Source organism: Lissotriton vulgaris, chromosome 10 (genome assembly GCF_964263255.1).
Source record: "Lissotriton vulgaris chromosome 10, aLisVul1.2, whole genome shotgun sequence".
Lineage (NCBI taxonomy): Eukaryota > Metazoa > Chordata > Amphibia > Caudata > Salamandridae > Lissotriton > Lissotriton vulgaris.
This window is the reverse complement of record NC_141698.1, coordinates 769,739,165-769,758,641: the sequence shown is the minus strand read 5'-3', so window position 1 is coordinate 769,758,641 and position 19,477 is coordinate 769,739,165. Positions and strand designations below refer to the sequence as shown.

General features: G+C 47.4%; 1 protein-coding gene across 1 annotated transcript in view; it reads left to right on the top strand.

The window, feature by feature from the left end:
- LOC147688775 (uncharacterized) overlaps positions 1–8,312 on the top strand; it is a 117,002-nt gene extending 108,690 nt beyond the window's left edge. The window contains exons 2-3 of the mRNA XM_086941683.1: positions 6,859–7,047; positions 8,248–8,312. Coding sequence (XP_086797809.1) covers positions 6,859–7,047; positions 8,248–8,289 — 231 coding nt within the window. The 3' untranslated portion in view covers positions 8,290–8,312. The remainder of the gene's footprint in view (positions 1–6,858; positions 7,048–8,247) is intronic.
- Positions 8,313–19,477: the final 11,165 nt, after the last annotated feature.

Here is a 19,477-nt window from a genome sequence, read left to right as displayed (position 1 = left end):
GCGATGCTGGACCCAGGATTGGGGCAACAAACCTTGGCAAAGTCAAGCCCACGCGGTGGACTCAAAATGGCGTCTGGATTGGACCAGGAGGGTCCGGGGTGCTCCTCTGTTGAAGGGGAGCAAGGGCCAGTCTGGAGCAACCAGACCAGCGATGGAAGTGTCGTGGTTCATCGTCAGGAGGGCTACAAGCCAGCAGGCAAGTGGCCGGACAACGCGGTGAGCAGCAAAGAGCAGAAGGGCCCCACGCAGATCTCGTGGATGCTGGGGGGCTGGACTTTGGTGCTGGAGCTGCTCAGGGTTAGGGCTTCTCAAACCCCAAAGCACTCACTCGAGGATCCCTCAGCAGTCGTGCTGGATAAGCGTTGTGCAGGTCTTGAAGATGGCCGGTCCCTCGGGTCTCGTCACACCCACGAATCTCACCTGGGCTGATGATGCAGGTAGAGGTCAGAGATGGCAGGGAATCCGGGTCTCGTCGAGCTGGGCAGTCTTGATCCGGAGGATGGACTTGCAGCATACCGCATGCGCTTAGATGGTGCCCGCTGGTGCAGGGTGGCTACTCCTTAGCCACAAGGGAGAGTCTTCAGAAATGTTCAAGAGTTCCTTCGTGGAAAGTAGTCAAGATTCAGAATTATCTAATTTGGGAAGGGGGCCCGCTCCTACCTTTATACTAAAGAAAGGGGCTGGCACGCGACTAGGTCCTGCCCATGGGTGGGACCAGGAAGGGGGGTGGTTACACCCCTCTCCCTTGTCCGGACTTTCCCCAGCTCAGGGGCTGGTGTGCCCCTGGAACTGGTTCAAGCCGGCATATGCACAGTGAGCACCGGGGTGCCACTTGCAGTCACCTTCCTCTCAGCCCTGCCTACCTGGAATACACAAAACCCTGTCTGGGATGGTGCTAGCACCGCCCCTGACAGGAAACCCTTTGTCCAAGCTCTCCTCGCTGGAAGGACTCCCAGCAGCAGGAGGTCAGACTTGTGTCTGTGGTGGCAGCATCCATTTTGTGATGCTGAGGCTCGAGTTAACTTTAACTGGGGTTCACAGTTACATACATGTCGTGTCCCTCTAGAAGGGTGGAATGCTAACCCCGTCGCCAGATTTGGCGAGGGATTAGTATTCCAATTAGTATGACACCTTACTCGACATGTTTTGATAAAGCGATACCAAAGTTGGCAAATAACCGCGAGGATTATAAGGCACTTAAGAGTATATGGTACGCGTTATCATGGAACAGCTATTAGGACTTGGTTCCGCAAGCTGCAAACGGGCTCAGCTCATGCCAGAGCACCATCTCACATAATTCCAAGCACTCTGCCTTCAGGATTGATAAGGCCTGCCATAGGAGTGACTGATAGGAATACATGTGTCCATTTTAGGGTTAGATATAGGAATACTATTTCTAAAGCAAAGGGTGTTTACACCACCTTGCCCCTGTCGTGCAGCCAGTTGTGTCAGATTTAGATGGCCAGCCAGGGGTGGCATAATATATGCTGCAGCCGCTGGTAGGCCCTGGGTACACCTATGCCCTGTGTACAGGGACTGATAAGGTGGCCCGGTACCAATTGGTAAATGCACCTAAAGTACACGTGTCAATTTAGAGAGAGAACATCTAGGCTGTGGGTCTGATTAGCAGGCCCACAGCCAGGGAAAGTCGTAAACCAGTGAAGCAAAAAGCAAAAATCTGGGGTGATCATAGGATTGCAGACCCTACTCTCCTACAAACAATAGACCTGCAAGACGCCTATTTTCATGTGCCAATAATCCATCGACATCGGCAATACTTGAGGTTCAAGGTGGGTCACGTTCACTATCAGTTCAGAGTCCTACCTTTTGGCCTACGATCAGCACCTCGTGTCTTCACGAAGGTTCTGGCTCCGGTCATGGCTCATCTGCGTCTTCAGGGAGTTCAGATTTTTCCTTATCTGGACGATTGTCTTCTAAAATCCCAATCTCCTCAACAGCTGGCTCACGACACACGTCTATGCCAGCAAATGTTCAAGGCACTAGGGTTAACCATCAATTTGGAGAAGTCACACTTTACACCGCTGCAAAGAAGAAACTTCCTGGGAGCAATTCTAGACACAAACCTGTCAAAAGCCTTCAGCTCCCTCGAACGCCATCAGAAGATAGTTCGCCTGGTCTCACTCGTCAGGTCAAAGCAGTCAGTTTCTGTGCGAACGTTAAAATCGTTTCTGGGGATGGCATCATCTTGTATAGCACTGATCCCAAATTGCAGGTTACGCACTTGTCCTATACAGGAGGAATTGGACCTGCAATGGTCGGGGTCGTTCAATGACCTGGTGACGGTAACGTCCCGCATGAAGAACAGTTTGCTCTGGTGGGAACAACCAGCCAATCTGGACGAAGGGATTTAGTTTCTAGCCCAGTCTCCGGATCTGACGTTGACTACAGATGCGTCCCAGGAGGGTTGGGGCGCTCATCTCCTGGACCTTTCCATCAAAGGCAAATGGGCGGCAACACAACGGACCTGGCATATCAATCGGCTGGAGTTGATGGCAATCTTCCTAGCGCTCAAATCATTCTTGCCCGTAGTGCAGGGGGAGTCGGTGCTGGTTCAGACAGACAACACCACCAGCATGCACTACATGAACAAACAGGGCGGCACAAGATCTCAGCCACTGTCTCGTCTAGCTCAAAAGATTTGGGATTGGGCTCTTCGTCACCAAATTTCTTTGACGGCAGTCCATCTGCCGGGGGTATCCAACATCCTTGCGGATTCCCTGAGCAGGTCCGCGTCATCCACTCACGAGTGGGAGATACATCAGCCGACTCTAGACCTGGTGTTTCGCCGTTGGGGTCGTCCCATGAGAGACCTCTTTGCAACCCCAGTGAATCGGAAGTGCCAATCTTTCGCAAGCTGGCATCCCCATCCAGAGTCCAGCGGAAATGCCCTGCTCATGGATTGGACCGGACTGTTTGCTTATGCTTTTCCACCGATCCCGTTGTTGCCGAGGACGTTGTGGAAGATGCGCAGGCAACCCTGTCACTTAATACTGATCGCCCCTCGTTGGCCCAGACAGGCATGGTTCTCAGAACTGCTTCTGCTATCACAATGCACACCCATTCATCTGCATCCACGTCCAGACCTCCTGACGATGGACGACAGTCAAATTTGCCATCCAGACCCATCCACGCTTCAATTATCAGCATGGAACCTGAATACGTTGAATTTGCGAACTTAAATATGCCCCAAGAATGCAGAGACATTCTAGCGTCTGCTAGAGCTCCATCAACCATCAAGACATATAAGCTGAAATGGAAGCGTTTCTGTCATTGGTGCGCTGCATCCAATATCCACCCAATCAACTCAACTCCGGAGCAGCTCTTGCCTTTCTTTCTGAGCCTCGCTCAGTCTGGTCTCTCTCATGCCACCTTGAGAGTTTTTCTAGCAGCTATTTCACGTTTTCGGCACGATGGCTCAACGTCTCTCTGTTCATCCAGAATCATCCGACAGTTCTTTAAAGGTCTCTTCAGGAAGTTTCCTCCGATTAGGCGCCCTCCTCCGGCATGGCACCTCAACGTGGTATTGTCACAACTTATGAAACCTCCTTTTGAACCGATCCACAGAGCAGACATCAAGTATCTTACCTGGAAGGTTGCATTACTTTTGGCCTTAACATCTTCTCGTCGTGTAAGTGATCTTCACGCTTTCATGATCAAGCCTCCGTATTTGCAATTTAAACCCGATGGAGTGTCACTTCGTACCAATCCTTTTTTTTTTTTGCCGAAAGTACCTACTGATTTCCATTTCAACAAACCTGTCTTAAAGACTTTTTTCCTGGATCCAAAATCTCCGGCAGAACAACGTCTACATTCTTTAGACATCAAACGTTGCCTAAAATTTTACATTTCAAGGACCACCCTTTTCCGTAAATCCGATCGACTGTTTGTAGCATATGGACGGATGCGGAAGGGTCATTCAGTGACAAAACAGACAGTTGCAAGATGGCTCTCAGCAGCCCTATCCTTTTGTCACCAGCAAGCTGGCAAGCCTTTACCACGTCCAGTGAAGGCACATTCAACGAGAGCGATTGCGTCATCCACCGCTTTGTTTGCTGGAGTGCCTCTACACCAGATTTGTCGGGCAGCGACATGGTCCAGCAGGCACACCTTTACCAGACATTACTGTTTGGAAGCCATCAACGAAGCGGATACCGCAGTGGGGCAAGCAGTGCTTCGTCATCTTTTCAAATAAGGTGAGCCTCTGTTCCCTCCTCCATTTCTTTCTGAGATTGCTACATGCTTTTAAGCTATATGTTATGGTTTTCAAGTTTTTGAGAATGTATTGCAATCTCAGCTTCTAAGGAGGTTACTGCTATCTATTCTATTCAAGCATGTGAATCTATGAAAGACACCCCTAATACTGGAGAAGAACAATTGTTACTTACCTGTAAACAGGTGGTTCTCCAGTATTGGTGTCTTACATAGATTCACATGCGACCCTCCCTCCTCCCCTCAGAGGCTCTTTCTCCTCATACGCTCTTATTACTTGTGCTACGAAAATCTGAGGGCTTGAGCTTCTGAGGAGAAGGTTCTAGAGGGTGCGTGAGCCTGATTGGCTGCAGTTTGGACTGACATAATGACACTGATATGTTACAAATGAGTTTTCTCTCTATAATTAATTCCTATGGAGGAACCATTGTTGAGGTTTTTCAGTGTGTATTATCTCTATTTTATTATGTATTATGTTATTACATATATATATATTAGCATTATTGCTATTTTTATGTACCGTGGGACTCCCACTTCGACGACGGGGAATATTCAAGCATGTGAATCTATGAAAGACACCAATACTGGAGAACCACCTGTTTACAGGTAAGTAACAATTGTTCATACTCGCATATATAAATCAAAATTATCTGAATGCTATATTTTGATAGACACTGCTCCTTTTTCTAATAATCAGCCAGATTACAGTTTATTAAAATTGTACCTGGATCGTTTTTCGAAGTTAACTTGCTGTGTTAATGAAGTGACACAGGAGGTTAGACACACAAAAAAGTCAAATTCGCTTTCGTGACAGAGTCCCTGTGTGGTAAAATAATCCTTTTCAGCCCCCTGTTTTAACCCCTCTGTTACAGGCCAATAAACGTTTGTATCTTAGTCTGATGAGTGGGCAGAGACAAGGGCAGTGTGCGGTGTGGTGCGGGCACCTGTGGGAGGGTCGTGTCTCGTGAATGCCCGGACATAATGGGAGATAACAAACAAGCGTTGGCTGTGGCTTCAGAGTGCTCACACAAAGACAAAGGTGCATGTCAATTGTATTTGTATGCACACATTCAACCCAGAACACGACCGGCATGACTCGTGGGAGGGAAGTTGAGGGGGGGGGGTGAGTTGGGCGGGGAAGGGGATAATAAATGAATAAAAGAACTTACCAGGCATCCCCTCCGGCTCCGGTCCTGCAGTGCATCACGTCTCCTCTGCAGCGTGTTGGCTGGCCAAACAGACATTCACACTTAGAAGTGCTCAACATTCCTCCTTCCCCTCTCATGGCCTGGCCCTGCCCATGCCTACATGTGCTGGGTCAGAGCCAGCAGCTGAAAACAAACTAGAACAATAGTAAAATATTGTTTTATTTGCCAGTTGCTGGCTCTGAGCCAGTGGGGCGACTCTTCTCCTCCACTGAACCTCCTCCACATTTTGACGGGGAATGACGGTAGCAAACAGGCCACAAGTATGCCCTGTGTGAATAGTGGTGGGTGCAGTGATACGACTACCTTGGCCATTAACTGCCTTTCACGTATACATGATCCCTACGAAAACAGGCCTAGTCTAAACTTTGACTACCTGTTCATGTCTTTGTCTCACTTGGAGTCCTGACTAATACTACATGGGTGCTAAGTGCATCTTTACTAACGCCTACTGGAGGCAGCCTGCTTGCATCCATGAAGACCTGTCTTTCATGCCCCTTGAGTGTATTCACTGTGCTAAATTGTATACCTGCCAGTGCATGGCAATAAGGTGTCTGAGGATGTTTTTTACCTCCCGCTCAGACGGTGTAAGCATCACTACATATATGAAAACTAGGGTAAACATACTGTATTAGACGTAGGTAATACGGCACATGGAACATTTGACACACAGGATGAAGGTGACAAACAGGCCACAAGCAAGACCAATGTATCTGTGTTTTTACTGTAAGGTAAAGACACAGTGCTTGAAATCAAATTTAGGATGAAAAACAGTCTTGGGTTGCTGTATTTCTTTAGTTGAGAACTAAAATAAAGATGTCCCAGATCAGATAAAACAATTTGAAAGGCTGATTAGCTAGTCAAATGGCGGGCCATAGAAAGTACAAACCCATTGACAGTCATTAACATTACATACTAGGTTATTATTCCACTTTTTATTGTTGTTTTCAGAACATATACACTGCATATCTTCCACTTGATTTCAATGATATTAGCACAATACAACATGTTTATTATTGTCAACATTATTATATAGGTCATCTTTAAAGAGCACAACAGTATGAACCCTGCACACTTTATTCACCCATCCTGATTATCCCCCCAAGCTTCATACGTCAATATTAACCTCCACATTATCTCCCATGTTAAACATGCACTGCCTTCTCCTACAGCTATAACCAGCCCACCAATTGTAATGGAGCCTGCGTTCTCCACTACTATGCCTTAAAGTCACATACTAACTATTAATCTGAATGCTCCACTTCAGTCAGTGTCCCAGAACTTTAAATGTTTGTGTGGTACAACGTAAAGTAAGTTGAAACACCCAGAGCAACTAGAGACCGTATAGGTGAGCCTCTTGTATCTTTCCTTGCTGACAGCAATCTCCATTGGCGATATGGTCAAGCTCTTTTCTCTGTTGCAGGAAATGGTCGGCAAAGTCCCAATCCTGCAGAATTACAATGTCCTCCACAACAGAGGAAGTAAAGGCTACTGCTTCTACCGAAGTAAGACTTTAAAAAACAGCCAACTAAAGGTCAAGGAAGAATATCAGTCTTACTGTGGTGGTCTGATTATTGACAACATACAAATTGAATGTTGGCAGCTGGATCAGGTAGGTAGCCAACTTCTTATACCATGTGCATGTTATACAACTCACATTATATGGTTGAAGTACCTGATCATTATTATATACTATGCCCATGTACTTATTGTGGTCAAATATGCATTTGGGAATATGGACTTCTGCCAACTGAACAAAAACTGTGACCAGAGAAGTTGTCTCATCTTAAATGAGCCTGCGTCATTATCCTTGAGGGTACAAAGTGAATCCAACTCCTTACGCCGGCCTTCTCTCCTTGTTATTTATGACAACACTGTGAAAGACGAAGTCAGATTGTGGAACTGGGTTTTAATTGATAGTGCATTAGTTATAGGGACTTCTTAAACAAAGTTGTACCTTGGGTGACATAAATGGAAACAAAGGTCCTGTTTTAGAATCTGGTTGACGGGTTACTCCGTTACAAACATGTTATTCCGTTACAAACATGGCAGTTATCCTGTCCATATTATAATAAGTGCCATATGATATATATAATGTACTTGCAATAAGGCAAATGTTGTGTTTGTGACATAGTAACCCATCCACTAAACTCTAAATCGGGCCAAAGACGGAGTTAGAAATCCTCTGGTCTTTTCTCAATGGGTTTCTTGTTTCGTTCTCTAGTTGCTTTCTCGCTACTCCCTACCTGTAACCCACAATTGCCCTCCTCGATCTTGGACTCTACTTTTTATGTTTTCTATTTTCAAGTTTTCTTTTAAGATTTCTTTACTCATGGCTCAGTCCACCGTATTCTATAATGTTTCTAAATCCAAGCGTATACAACCATACCACATGACTGCTAAGGCAATTCCCCTCCTGTGCTGGAAATTGTTATAGTCCATGTATCATGACGAGCTCAGCTCGTCATGAGCACACAACCAGTGTACTGCATGACGAGCTGAGCTCGTCATGAGCAGGGAAGGGGTTAACACAGTGAGCAGCAAACTTTACACTGTACAACACGCTCTTGTTTTTTTTTGTTTCAAATTTACATGTCACTTACTAGGGATCACTCCTGAAAGATCCTGACACCCTGCTAAGATCACAGGTGGAAAGTAGACTGCTGCAATCCAATCCAACTACGATCACTTAATTATTAATTTCTAGTTCACCAACACAGTGTTCTTCGTTAACCTTTGTACTCAAATGCACATAAAATAACACTTTGGCATCATGAGCCTTATGTTTGTTTGCGGTTTCTTGTTTTTTCAGGTTGATCTGGTGATGAAGCCTTGGAAATTCTTCAGCTCTTGAGGTTGTGGGAACATCAACAGGTAGGTTTCACTGGACTTGATGTTGTCCTTTCAGTAGTCTCAAGGAAATGAATGAGTTCCTCAAACGGTGCAGCTTAAATAGTAGCCACGCCCAAGATGGCCTTAGAGATTTGGAGGGAATCATGTAAAGACCATGATCCTGCAAGATCCTTTGTATTTCCAGTCATGGTCTAAGGACAAGGTCATCAAACTAGGGGGGAGGGGACAGGACCCACTTGGGGGGGGGCCTTATTTGATCCGTGGGGGGTCACCAGGCCACGGCCAAGAGAAGCATTGTGCTGTTAACAGTACTATGACCAGAATAGTATGTTTGGCAATCATATATTTGGTTGCATTTTTAAAAGGGGTAACTGAACTTAACTGCAATGTCTAAATATGTTTAGACATTTTTAAACAATGATAATTTAATAGAATAATTGTGAAAACTTCTGGTGGGGGCAATGATTTTCTTTTCTTTTGTTTTACATGGAGGGAGGGTCAGGGCATTCAAAGGTTTGTAGATAATTGGTCTAAGGAAATATACCTAAATTCAGAGGAGATGGCATAAAGGGGTATAGATCATCACAGGGCTCAGGGCGGTTGAAGCCAAGGGTTGCCAAAAGTGCTGGTCACTGAAAGATTTGGGGGCTGATACAAAGAGACATTAAAGTCACTGTTACCGCGGGGCTAGGAATGGGTAGGAGACGTGTCTTGGTAGTAGAGGTTTTTATTTTCCTATACAGGTTATCTGTACAAGTCTTTCTGGTGGCGCCCCTTCGGAAAGATCGGCTTCTTTCCGTCCGTGTCTTTCGGAGCACTCCCTCCTCCTTTCTCCGGACGGGGCTCCTCCTCCTGCTGCTGGGCTCTGGAGGCTCCGTAATGCTCGCCCTCGCCGTTCGCCGAAAAGGTAAAGAAAAGAGAGGACACGTAAGTTCTTCCGAACGACAGAAACAGCTGTTGAGTGGGGAAGGGCGACGTGAGGGATGTGAGGGTGACACACGGTGCACTGCTATCTAAACTCGTGAAGGTGCAAGTTTGTGCAAGGTCAATCAGGTGACCAGGGGTTCTCTATGCCCACTTTAAACTAAGTCAGGCGTCTGCCTTTGCGCCTCAACCACCCCAGGACCCGTTCACGTACCTCGGCTAGCCGTACCCCTCCTGGCGTACAGCTGGGCGGCGCGTGGTGTTGGCCTCCAGGTGTCGTTGCTCCCGTCTCTTCTCTCTCGGCGCTTCCTGCAGAGACCTCAGCTTTCTCTGATTCTTGATCCAAGGAATCCGGTTCCCGCCGTCCTGATTCAGGGATCTCTACTTCCGCAATGGTTTCCTCGCTCAACCACCTCGCTCCTCCGGTCCAATCTTCTTCCCGCATCCAACTTGCTCCTCCGCTCCAGATCGTCTCGCTGCTTCCCGCCTCTCCACTCTCCTGCACTCTGTCCGCTCCTCCGGTGTAGTAACACACCTGTGGACTGTCGGTGCCTCCTTTTACCGGCTCACTAGGCTCCTCCTCCACCATCAGACTGTCAGTCCATTTAAAGGGCCCCCATCCTTCTTCCTCTTCCTCGTCGCAGCTATACCTTTCAGTCGCCGACCAACCAGGTTTTTGGGGAGGCTGTGGAGACAAGAGGGGGGGGGTCGGACAACGTTAAAGGGGGCCCCTCTTCAGGGCGAGACCCCGTACCCCGGTTACACACATCCCCCCTGAACACTTCCGTTCGGGAAGTGGATTCCGGGATAAAAAGTCAGCCCCCGTGTTGTCGACCCCCTTTTTATGGTGTACAGTAAAGGCAAAGGGCTGCAGCGCCAGAAACCACCTCATGACCCTGGAATTGTTCGACTTATTGCGGGCCATCCAGAGAAGGGGGGCATGGTCCGTGTACAGTGAACTGCCAACCCTCCAGGTAATACGACAGCTTCTCCACGGCCCACTTTATGGCCAGACATTCCTTTTCAACAGTCGGATACTTCAGTTCTCTCGGGAACAACTTCCGGCTGATGAATAGAATCGGATGGTCACATCCGTCGTCACCCACTTGAGAGAGTACGGCCCCAATACCATAGTCCGAGGCATCGGTATGGAGGGAAAAGGGCCGTGAGAAATCCGGGGAGGTGAGTATTGGGGTAGAGGTGATTGTCCTTTTCAGGGAGGCGAACGCCTCCGACATGGCAGGGGTAGGAGTTCTTAAGTCCGACTGTTTGAATTTAGTCTGCAGGGCATCCGTGAGGGGGGCCGCCAATTGGGCAAAGTCAGGAATAAAACGCCTGTAAAAGCCAATGAGGCCCAAAAATGCTCTGAGTTCTTTTTTTGTGCTCGGGAATGGGGTCTCTGCAATGGCCCTCACTTTCTCCATTTGGGGTTCAATCCTGCCATGACCTAGGACATATCCCAAGTATTTCACTTTTTGGAATCCTATTTGCGATTTTTTTGCGTTTACTTTCAACCCAGCGCGGGTGAGCGTCTCGAACAGTGTATGCAGGTGTTTCAGATGAGTGCCCCAGTCTGGGCTAAAGACTACGATGTCATCAAGATATGATGATGTGAATGCCGAGAGGTCTTTTAGTACATTGTTCATCAACCTTTGGAAGGTGGCAGGGGCCCCATGCAGGCCAAAGGGGAGAACAGTGAATTCGTACCTGCCAGTGTCTGTGGTGAACGCGGTTTTATGCCGGTCCTCCTCTTTAAGGGGGACCTGCCAGTATCCTTTGGTAAGGTCAATCGTGCTTATATATTTGGCTTCTCCGAGTTTCTCTATGAGTTCGTCTATCCTTGGAATAGGATAAGCATCAAAAGTGGATATGTCGTTCAGCGCTCGGAAGTCCATACAAAACCTTCTCGTTCCGTCTGGTTTTGGTATTAACACAATGGGACTTGACCATTCACTGTGGGAAGGCCTGATCACCCCAAGTTTTAGCATTTCTTCCACTTCTTGCTGTATCCCGGTCCTTCTGGCCTCCGGGATCCGATGGGGTTTGATCTTTACTGTTTTCCCCGGCGTCGTATGGATACTGTGCTCTGCCAGACTACTTTTTCCTGGAATATCTGAGAATACAGTGGCATGTCGTTGGAGGGTTCTCCCCAGCTCCTGTTTCTCTTTTACCGTTAATTCCTCGTTGACCACTAAATCCTCAAGGGTGGTAGGAGGATCCGACTGGTTCGAGTTCAATAGATGGATCTCCGCTGGAGGTCTACCGAGCCATTTTTTTAGTATGTTTATGTGATATACCTGTGTGCTTCGAGGACGTATTTTCAGTCTGTAACTGGTGTTTCCAATTGTTTCTATGACTTCGTATGGTCCACTCCATTCCGCTTTGAATTTCTGAGTCGAAGAAGGCAACAATACCAGAGCCCAGTCACCTACGGAGAGCCTGCGCCACTTCTTTCCTTTGTCGTATATCGTCTTCTGTTTCGTTTGGCTTTTCTCCAGGTTGGCAAAGGCCAGATCTCTTAATTTTCCCAGTTTGGACCTAAGTTGTCTGGCATACTCCAGGGTGTTTGCTACCTCTTCGGGGGTTTCCCTCTCCCAGGCTTCCTTGGTCATGTCCAATAGGGACCATGGCTGTCGCCCATATAGCAGTTCGAAGGAGGAGAATCCTAGGCTGCTCTGTTTTCGACCCCTAATGACATACAGTGCAAGGGGGAGTATTTGATCCCACTCCGCACCGTTTACTTCTAACATTTTTCGCAGTGTGGTCTTCAATGTGCGATTGTAGCGCTCCACTAGGCCATCCGTTTGCGGATGGTATACGGCCGTGCGGATTTGGTGGATGTGTAGGAGGGCACACACTTCTCTCATGAGGCGGGACACAAAGGGGGTGCCCTGATCTGTTAGTATTTCCTTCGGGAAGCCGACCCGGGAAAACAACTCCAGCATTCTGTCCGCTACATTTCTGGTGGTTGTTGCCGTCAACGGGAAGGCCTCGGGAAATAGGGTGGAATAGTCTACCATGACTAACACGTATTGATGTCCTTTTTTTGTCTTGGGGAGAGGCCCTATGAGGTCCATCCCTACTCTTTCGAAGGGTACCCCGATAATCGGAAGGGGTTGTAGCGGAACGGCGGGTGGTCTGGTCATTTTCCGTTTCTGACAAACATCGCATTCCTGGCAATATACCATAGAGTCTTTATATATTCCAGGCCAGTAGAAGCATTTCAGCAGATTTTGTGTCGTTTTTTCAGCGCCTGTATGGCCCGCCACTAGATGAGAGTGAGAATAGAACAACACTTGTTCACGAAATGACACAGGTACCAGCAACTGTTCTGGGTCGTTTTCCTTCCCCTGTCTGTACAGAAGGTCGTTTTTGATGAACAAGCGTGGATACCTAATGGGGTTTTGGTTCTGAGTTTGGTGGGCCGTCTCCCAGGCATTAAACAATGTAGCATCATTTGCTTGGGCGAATTGGAAACTCCGGTCCAATATCCAGGGATCCGGGGATGCTAATGCTGTCAAAGACTTCTTATTCTGTGAGGGGCTTCTTGTCCCCTTCTCGGGGGAAATGCTCGTTTTGAACATGTCCAGAAAAGCAGGGTTGTCTGTCCCAATAATCAGGTCTTCGGGCAGGGAACTAAGTACACCCACTTTGACTTGGAAGGGTTTTCCTGTTCGAGGAACCAGGGGGATTACCGCCACGGGGTACGGCTTCACGTCCCCGTGAACACACCTGATATACACTCTCTCCCTGGGGATGATCTGAAGGGGTAGTACGTGGTGGGCCTGGACCACGGACTGACGACAACCTGAGTCTAGCAGGGCTTCTACGGGGTTACCATTGATATCCATACTCACTCTATAGGCACGTCCCGTCTCAGCTGAGTACAACACGGTCCTGGGTAGGTATCCGACTTCCATGGGCTCTTCTTCCTGCTTCCGGCGAGGACAATGTCGGGCAATGTGTCCCCATGTCCCGCACTCAAAACATTGTGGCCCGCTATGTGGCAGAGGCTCTGGTTTCCATACACGGGGTTTCGCTACCTCCTGTATTTTTGCGGGTTTCTTCTCCGGTTTGTATAGTTGTTTTTGTCTCTCTGTTTCCCCTACCATCGGAGGCCTTTGTGGTGCTCTGGAAAAAGTAGTGGCCATTTCTACGGCTTGGAGGGTGGTTAAGTTGTGATGTTGTTTTAACCACCTTTGTCTAGAGAAGGGGAGAGCTTCAAGGAACTGCTAGAGATAAATCCGGTCCATGATTTCTTCTTTTGTGCTTTCATTTGGTTTGAGCCATTTATCCGCGGCCATTTTCAGGCGGACAAACAATGTCTTCGGTGTCTCTCCTGGTACACCCCTCTCTTTCCTGAACCGAAGCCGGTATGCCTCTTTGTCCAGACCTAGATGGTCCAGGATGATTTTTTTGACGTCGGTATAAGACGTGTCCCCTCGGGGATTTGCCACCTGGTAGGCGGCCTGGGCTTCCCCCACCAGTAACGGAGCCAGGAAGAAGGGCCATTTCGCGGCGGGCCAGCCACATGCCCGAGCTGCCCTCTCGAAATTAAGGAGGAAGGCGTCCGGATCTTCACCGGGCTGATATTTTTGTAGAGAAACCCCTCCAATGGCATGGGGTATCCCGCCCACTGCCACTGAACCTGTTGCTACCGGGGGGTCCAGGGTGCGAGCAACGACGGCTGCTTTTATTTCTCTGTCCGCTTCTGCCGCGAGCAACTGCTGTTCGGCAATCTTTTCCAATCTTTCCTGTCCGTGTACCAGGGCCTGCACTAACTCATCCATCTTGGGTTGACAGACGGAGGTTATGCCCGCATTCTCCTCCACTGTTACCGCGGGGCTAGGAATGGGTAGGAGACGTGTCTTGGTAGTAGAGGTTTTTATTTTCCTATACAGGTTATCTATACAAGTCTTTCTGGTGGCGCCCCTTCGGGGAGATCGGCTTCTTTCCGTCCGTGTCTTTCGGAGCACTCCCTCCTCCTTTCTCTGGACGGGGCTCCTCCTCCTGCTGCTGGGCTCTGGAGGCTCCGTAATGCTCGCCCTCGCCGTTCGCCGAAAAGGTAAAGAAAAGAGAGGACACGTAAGTTCTTCCGAACGACAGAAACAGCTGTTGAGTGGGGAAGGGGGACGTGAGGGATGTGAGGGTGACACACGGTGCACTGTTATCTAAACTCGTGAAGGTGCAAGTTCGTGCAAGGTCAATCAGGTGACATGGGGTTCTCTATGCCCACTTTAAACTAAGTCAGGCGTCTGCCTTTGCGCCTCAACCACCCCAGGACCCGTTCACGTACCTCGGCTAGCCGTACCCCTCCTAGCGTACGGCTGGGCGGCGCGTGGTGTTGGCCTCCAGGCGTCGTTGCTCCCGTCTCTTCTCTCTCGGCGCTTCCTGCAGAGACCTCAGCTTTCTCTGATTCTTGAACCGAGGAATCCGGTTCCCGCCGTCCTGGTTCAGGGATCTCTACTTCCGCAATGGTTTCCTCGCTCAACCACCTCGCTCCTCCGGTCCAATCTTCTTCCCGCATCCAACTTGCTCCTCCGCTCCAGATCGTCTCGCTGCTTCCCGCCTCTCCACTCTCCTGCACTCTGTCCGCTCCTCCGGTGTAGTAACACACCTGTGAACTGTCGGTGCCTCCTTTTACCGGCTCACTAGGCTCCTCCTCCACCATCAGACTGTCAGTCCATTTAAAGGGCCCCCATCCTTCTTCCTCTTTCTCGTCGCAGCTATACCTTTCAGTCACTGACCAACCAGGTTTTTGGGGAGGCTGTGGAGACAAGAGGGGGGGTCGGACAACGTTAAAGGGAGCCCCTCTTCAGGGCGAGACCCCGTACCCCGGTTACAGTCACTGAAACACTGGGTGAGTAAAACAAAAGGAAATGAAAGCTAACTGAGACCAAGGTTTGTACAGAGTACGGGTCACTGAAAGACTTGGGAGGTGGGGGAGGGTGGCTGAGACAAAGGAAACAAGAGTCAGATCATAGGCTCCCTGACTTCATTAAACAGCTGGACTCCTGTATAGCAGTCGTCCACATAAAGGTTATAATGTTTGTGAAGAAGTGATTCCACAAGCTCCCATACAATCTTCTCATTCATTTCTGGAAGGGCTACCACCAGGATTTATTGTGGAGGCCTTCCTTGTATATGCTCTGATGCTGTATACATCTCTCACACAACATGTACATCTTGATGCTGTGACAGATCACTTCTGCTTAATATGTACTGCCTGAACCGCAGCTGACGGTTGTATTGGATCAACAACTTGTTATATCCTTCTCAGGAGTATAAATCTCTGGGAACTTGGCCGACAAATGGACCACACAGATAACATTTTGAACAACCTATCATGGTCTGGGTGGACCTGCGGAATGCTGCAGAATTTTCGCTGAAATGCAGCATAAGCTGCAGAATGAAACATCTGTCAGTGGGCATGAATGGTGCAAAGCTGGGAGTTACCCAAACCATATGATTAGTCCAGTAAGACTCTATGGTTGGTTTTTGAACTATTCCCAAGTTCAATGTAAGGCCTAGACCCTTTTACAACTCCCCAAGTAAAATGGAAGTCCACAAGTGTGCCCTAGAATGAGGCGCTAGAGTGCATCAATGCTCCTTAAGAAAACTGTCCGTCATACAAATGTATTTGGTGCAATATTTCTTCAAGGAATGCATCATCCAGAAAAAGATTGAAATAGCCATAGGCATAAAATTGCAATATTGACTTTTCATCCAGAATCTGTAATAAATCGAGGAAGATGTGACTAAATGCTACTAAGGTGCTGCCAAAGGAGATTTCTCCCTGTACTCAAAACAAAACAAAACAACTAAGAACCTGGTTCTTTTCGGAGTCGTACCTGTAGATCTTGAATCCGGTGCTGTGAGATTATCTGTCTGTCTGTCTGTCCATCTTGTTATGGCTGGCGCCTTGATGCCCTTGGGCTAAGTTGCTCGATACAAGTTCCCCTTCATTCATTCATTCATACTCTTAGCAGTACCTGCCTGCACTCCGAATTGGTCTACTCTTCCACTGTCTCTCATCTGCACAGATTGTGCTTGCAAAGGGTCATCACGACTTCCATGGCCATCTTCCTAAAAATCACTGGAAGATGGGTCACCAACTGAAAAATCACCTCCAGGTTCTGCTCCTTTGTCTTCTCCCTCAGAGCTTTCAGGGTATCGTAACCTGCCTCAGAACTCTCCTCATTATTTGAGTTCGGGACTGATCAGCAGTCATCCAATGGGAAGTTATTTCTGTTAACTAGCTTAAACTTTCTTCTTTAAATGTTATGTGCTATTAAAATGGAGAGGTAATTTCAGAAATATTAATACTAATTGCAATGATGGGATAATTAGCACAAAGGAATATCAGAAGAACACTTAAGTCACTAAATAAATCAAATGGCTTTTCTGTTGAAAGTCTTCAATCAGCAACATTTAATTAGAGAAGCTACAAGAGAAAAAAAAGAAAATAAATGATTCAACTTGCAGCACACACAATAAAGTAAACCAAAAAACAACTACTTTTTTCCATTTACTATTTCTTGATGTGGTGCATAGCCCAACTGTGCCCTTCCAGGTAATGGAAAACATTGAAAATTAAGTATGCCCCCTTGGTGGGCTAACTTACCAACTTCTTGGTTTATGCCAATCGTTATTGTTAGAGAAGATGATGTGCCCTGGTCAGTCTAAACAAAACAATAAGCTAAATGCAAACCTACTTTTTGGTTCACAAAAAGCACATATTGCCATAGTAGTCCATGGTTCTAAGTGGAACTACTTTGGTTGAGGATGTGCTCCTTGTGAAAGGGAGGAATGCCTTCATTCACAGTGAAGGTAGCCAGTGGCTGAAGTGGCCTGACTCAATACTGCATGCGTTAGTGTGCCAAACACTAATATGAATGACATAACTGTGGATGAAGAGGGATGCCTGACATAAATTATGCTGACCTAGAGTTGCATCAGACTGTGATAAAGGTGACAGCTAAAAAAGGAACAAACCTTCACTCCATTGCAACAACTAGGATTCAAATCAGTAACCCCCAGATTACACCCACTGACATCTCAAGTGATTAGCCAACTAACTGAGCTACCTGAATAATGATTTACCCGCATTTTTCGTTCATGTGCATTCGTTTTTATTCAAATAAATCAAAGTATGACCGAGTGGAGGGATTGACCAATGCCCAGGGGGGTCGATCCCCTCTTCAAAAAATGTACTGGTGTCTGGCAGAATTCCTGGTTGAGGATCAGGATCCCTAACATGATCCCTGAACATGAATCCACGGCAGGGGCTCAGCATTAGAAAGGGGAGACTTTCCCCTTTCCATTGGTTCCCCCTGATGTTAGAATTGATCCCCAGAGGGTGACAAAAAGTCCATGAGCATGTGCGACTTAAAACAAAATGGCTGTCACATTTTCTTTTCCCGAGGGGGTCGATCACGACATGCAGAGAGGGTTGAACACCCCCAACCCCAGAGGGAGAGGAAAATACCATTAAAAAAATGTTCACTTCCCCCGCAGGGTCGATCAATGCCTGAGAGGCCAACCCCCAGAAAAACACACTTCCTTATTCGCAACTGGAAATTCCTGTTCAGGGATGGCAGCGTGACCACTACCCTGTGCGGGGAATCTTTCTGGGAGAGGCATTGTTTAAAATGGGAAAGTCTCACTTTCCAGTGAATCCGCTCCCAGTTTTGAGGGCCCTCGCACAGGGCTATATATTGGGCACTGACACAATTGATCGTTGTGGGAGGGGGCAGGAGCTGATTCAAAAGCAATTCCACATTTGCCATGTCAATGTTGCCACTGGGGGAAGTCTATGTGTGCAAGCACCGGAGGTTCCTTTGCGTACCCAACCTTTGTTAACACATTGCCGTCAACCACACAACAGAGGTAGTGTGCTTGACGGCAATGTGTCAATGTCCACAGTAAAGTAGTTAATGGATTCTGTGTATGGAAATATACTCCAAAAATTCATAACCATAGTCCGCTGCATTGATAAACGTTCCTTCCAGGGATTCTTGTGATATTCCGGGGTTGACAAGGAGGATAGAATGTAAGTGGAAAGTCTGTGCCCCTTGCTAATTTCTTCCAAATTAATCATGTTGAATTAACCTTATTCAATAAAATAGCTGTAATAGTCAATTAAACTAATACTGGGGCTGCTGGGGCTACTGAAGCTCCTTCAGGTAAGACATAGGGTCTCAATTGGAGAAGTGTGGCTCAGGGGTTAGAGGCGGCAGACCCAGAAGCTGAGATCGGTCCTGGACCAGGGTTCAATTCCCCGCCTCGGCGGGTCTTGGGCTAAAAATTCCACGGACTCGATAATTCTCGCTCCGGTGCCTTCTCGACTCACGGGTTCACACTCTGCGACTCTGGGCAATAGCTTGCTTAATCTCCACAACGGCCCCTCGCGGCGGGATGCCTGACTTTCACCTTGTGGATACCCGCTGGGGCTATCACACAGGGGAATATCAGGACGGGTTCCCTAAGCAAGCGCCGGGACACCCACTGCGGGTAGCTGTGCGCTATATAAGCTCAACTACATTTACATTTACATTTACAATTGTTTTGCTATGTAAGAAAAAAGAAACAAACTGTAGCTGTGCAGGAACGTTATATCTCGCTAGGTCTGGTACAGCTAGAGTACCCTGGATGCATGTTAAAAGCAGTATTTTCCATTTCATGAGTTAATGACCTCAGCCCAGGTGACTGTATCTCAGTTTCGTCAAAAAAGTATTTGTTGTTGTTGTAGGAACATTTTTGGGAAATTATGAAGACACCCAAGAAAAAAAAACTTTCATTGTTTATATTCATCCAATTACAGACATTGGCAACCTTAACTATCTCTATGCCTTGGACAGGAGCAGCTGAACACCTTCTCTTAGATTGTCCCTCAATAAAAGATCCACATTTCCACTGACCACAGTAACCAAATATTGGGCCAAATCATGCCTTTACTTAAAGGCTAGCTCACACTCAACTGCAGTTTTAGAATGTAATTCTGATTTTTACATTTATTCATTATGCTAAAAAGGATACCAACAAGTTTTGCCTTGCTCACTGTTATAATGTCAACGTATTTATTTGGTGTATATTACTGTATATTGTGAACTCGTCTATTATAGTATTTATGATATTGTCGTAAATAAAATTTACCTGGACATTTTTCTATACATTAATATCGATAAGGATAGCTCATAAAATGAGAGGCAGAGTCCGTGGTGTCCGAGTTCAAAAGGGCTTTATTGCAATGGCTCGAGCCAGGG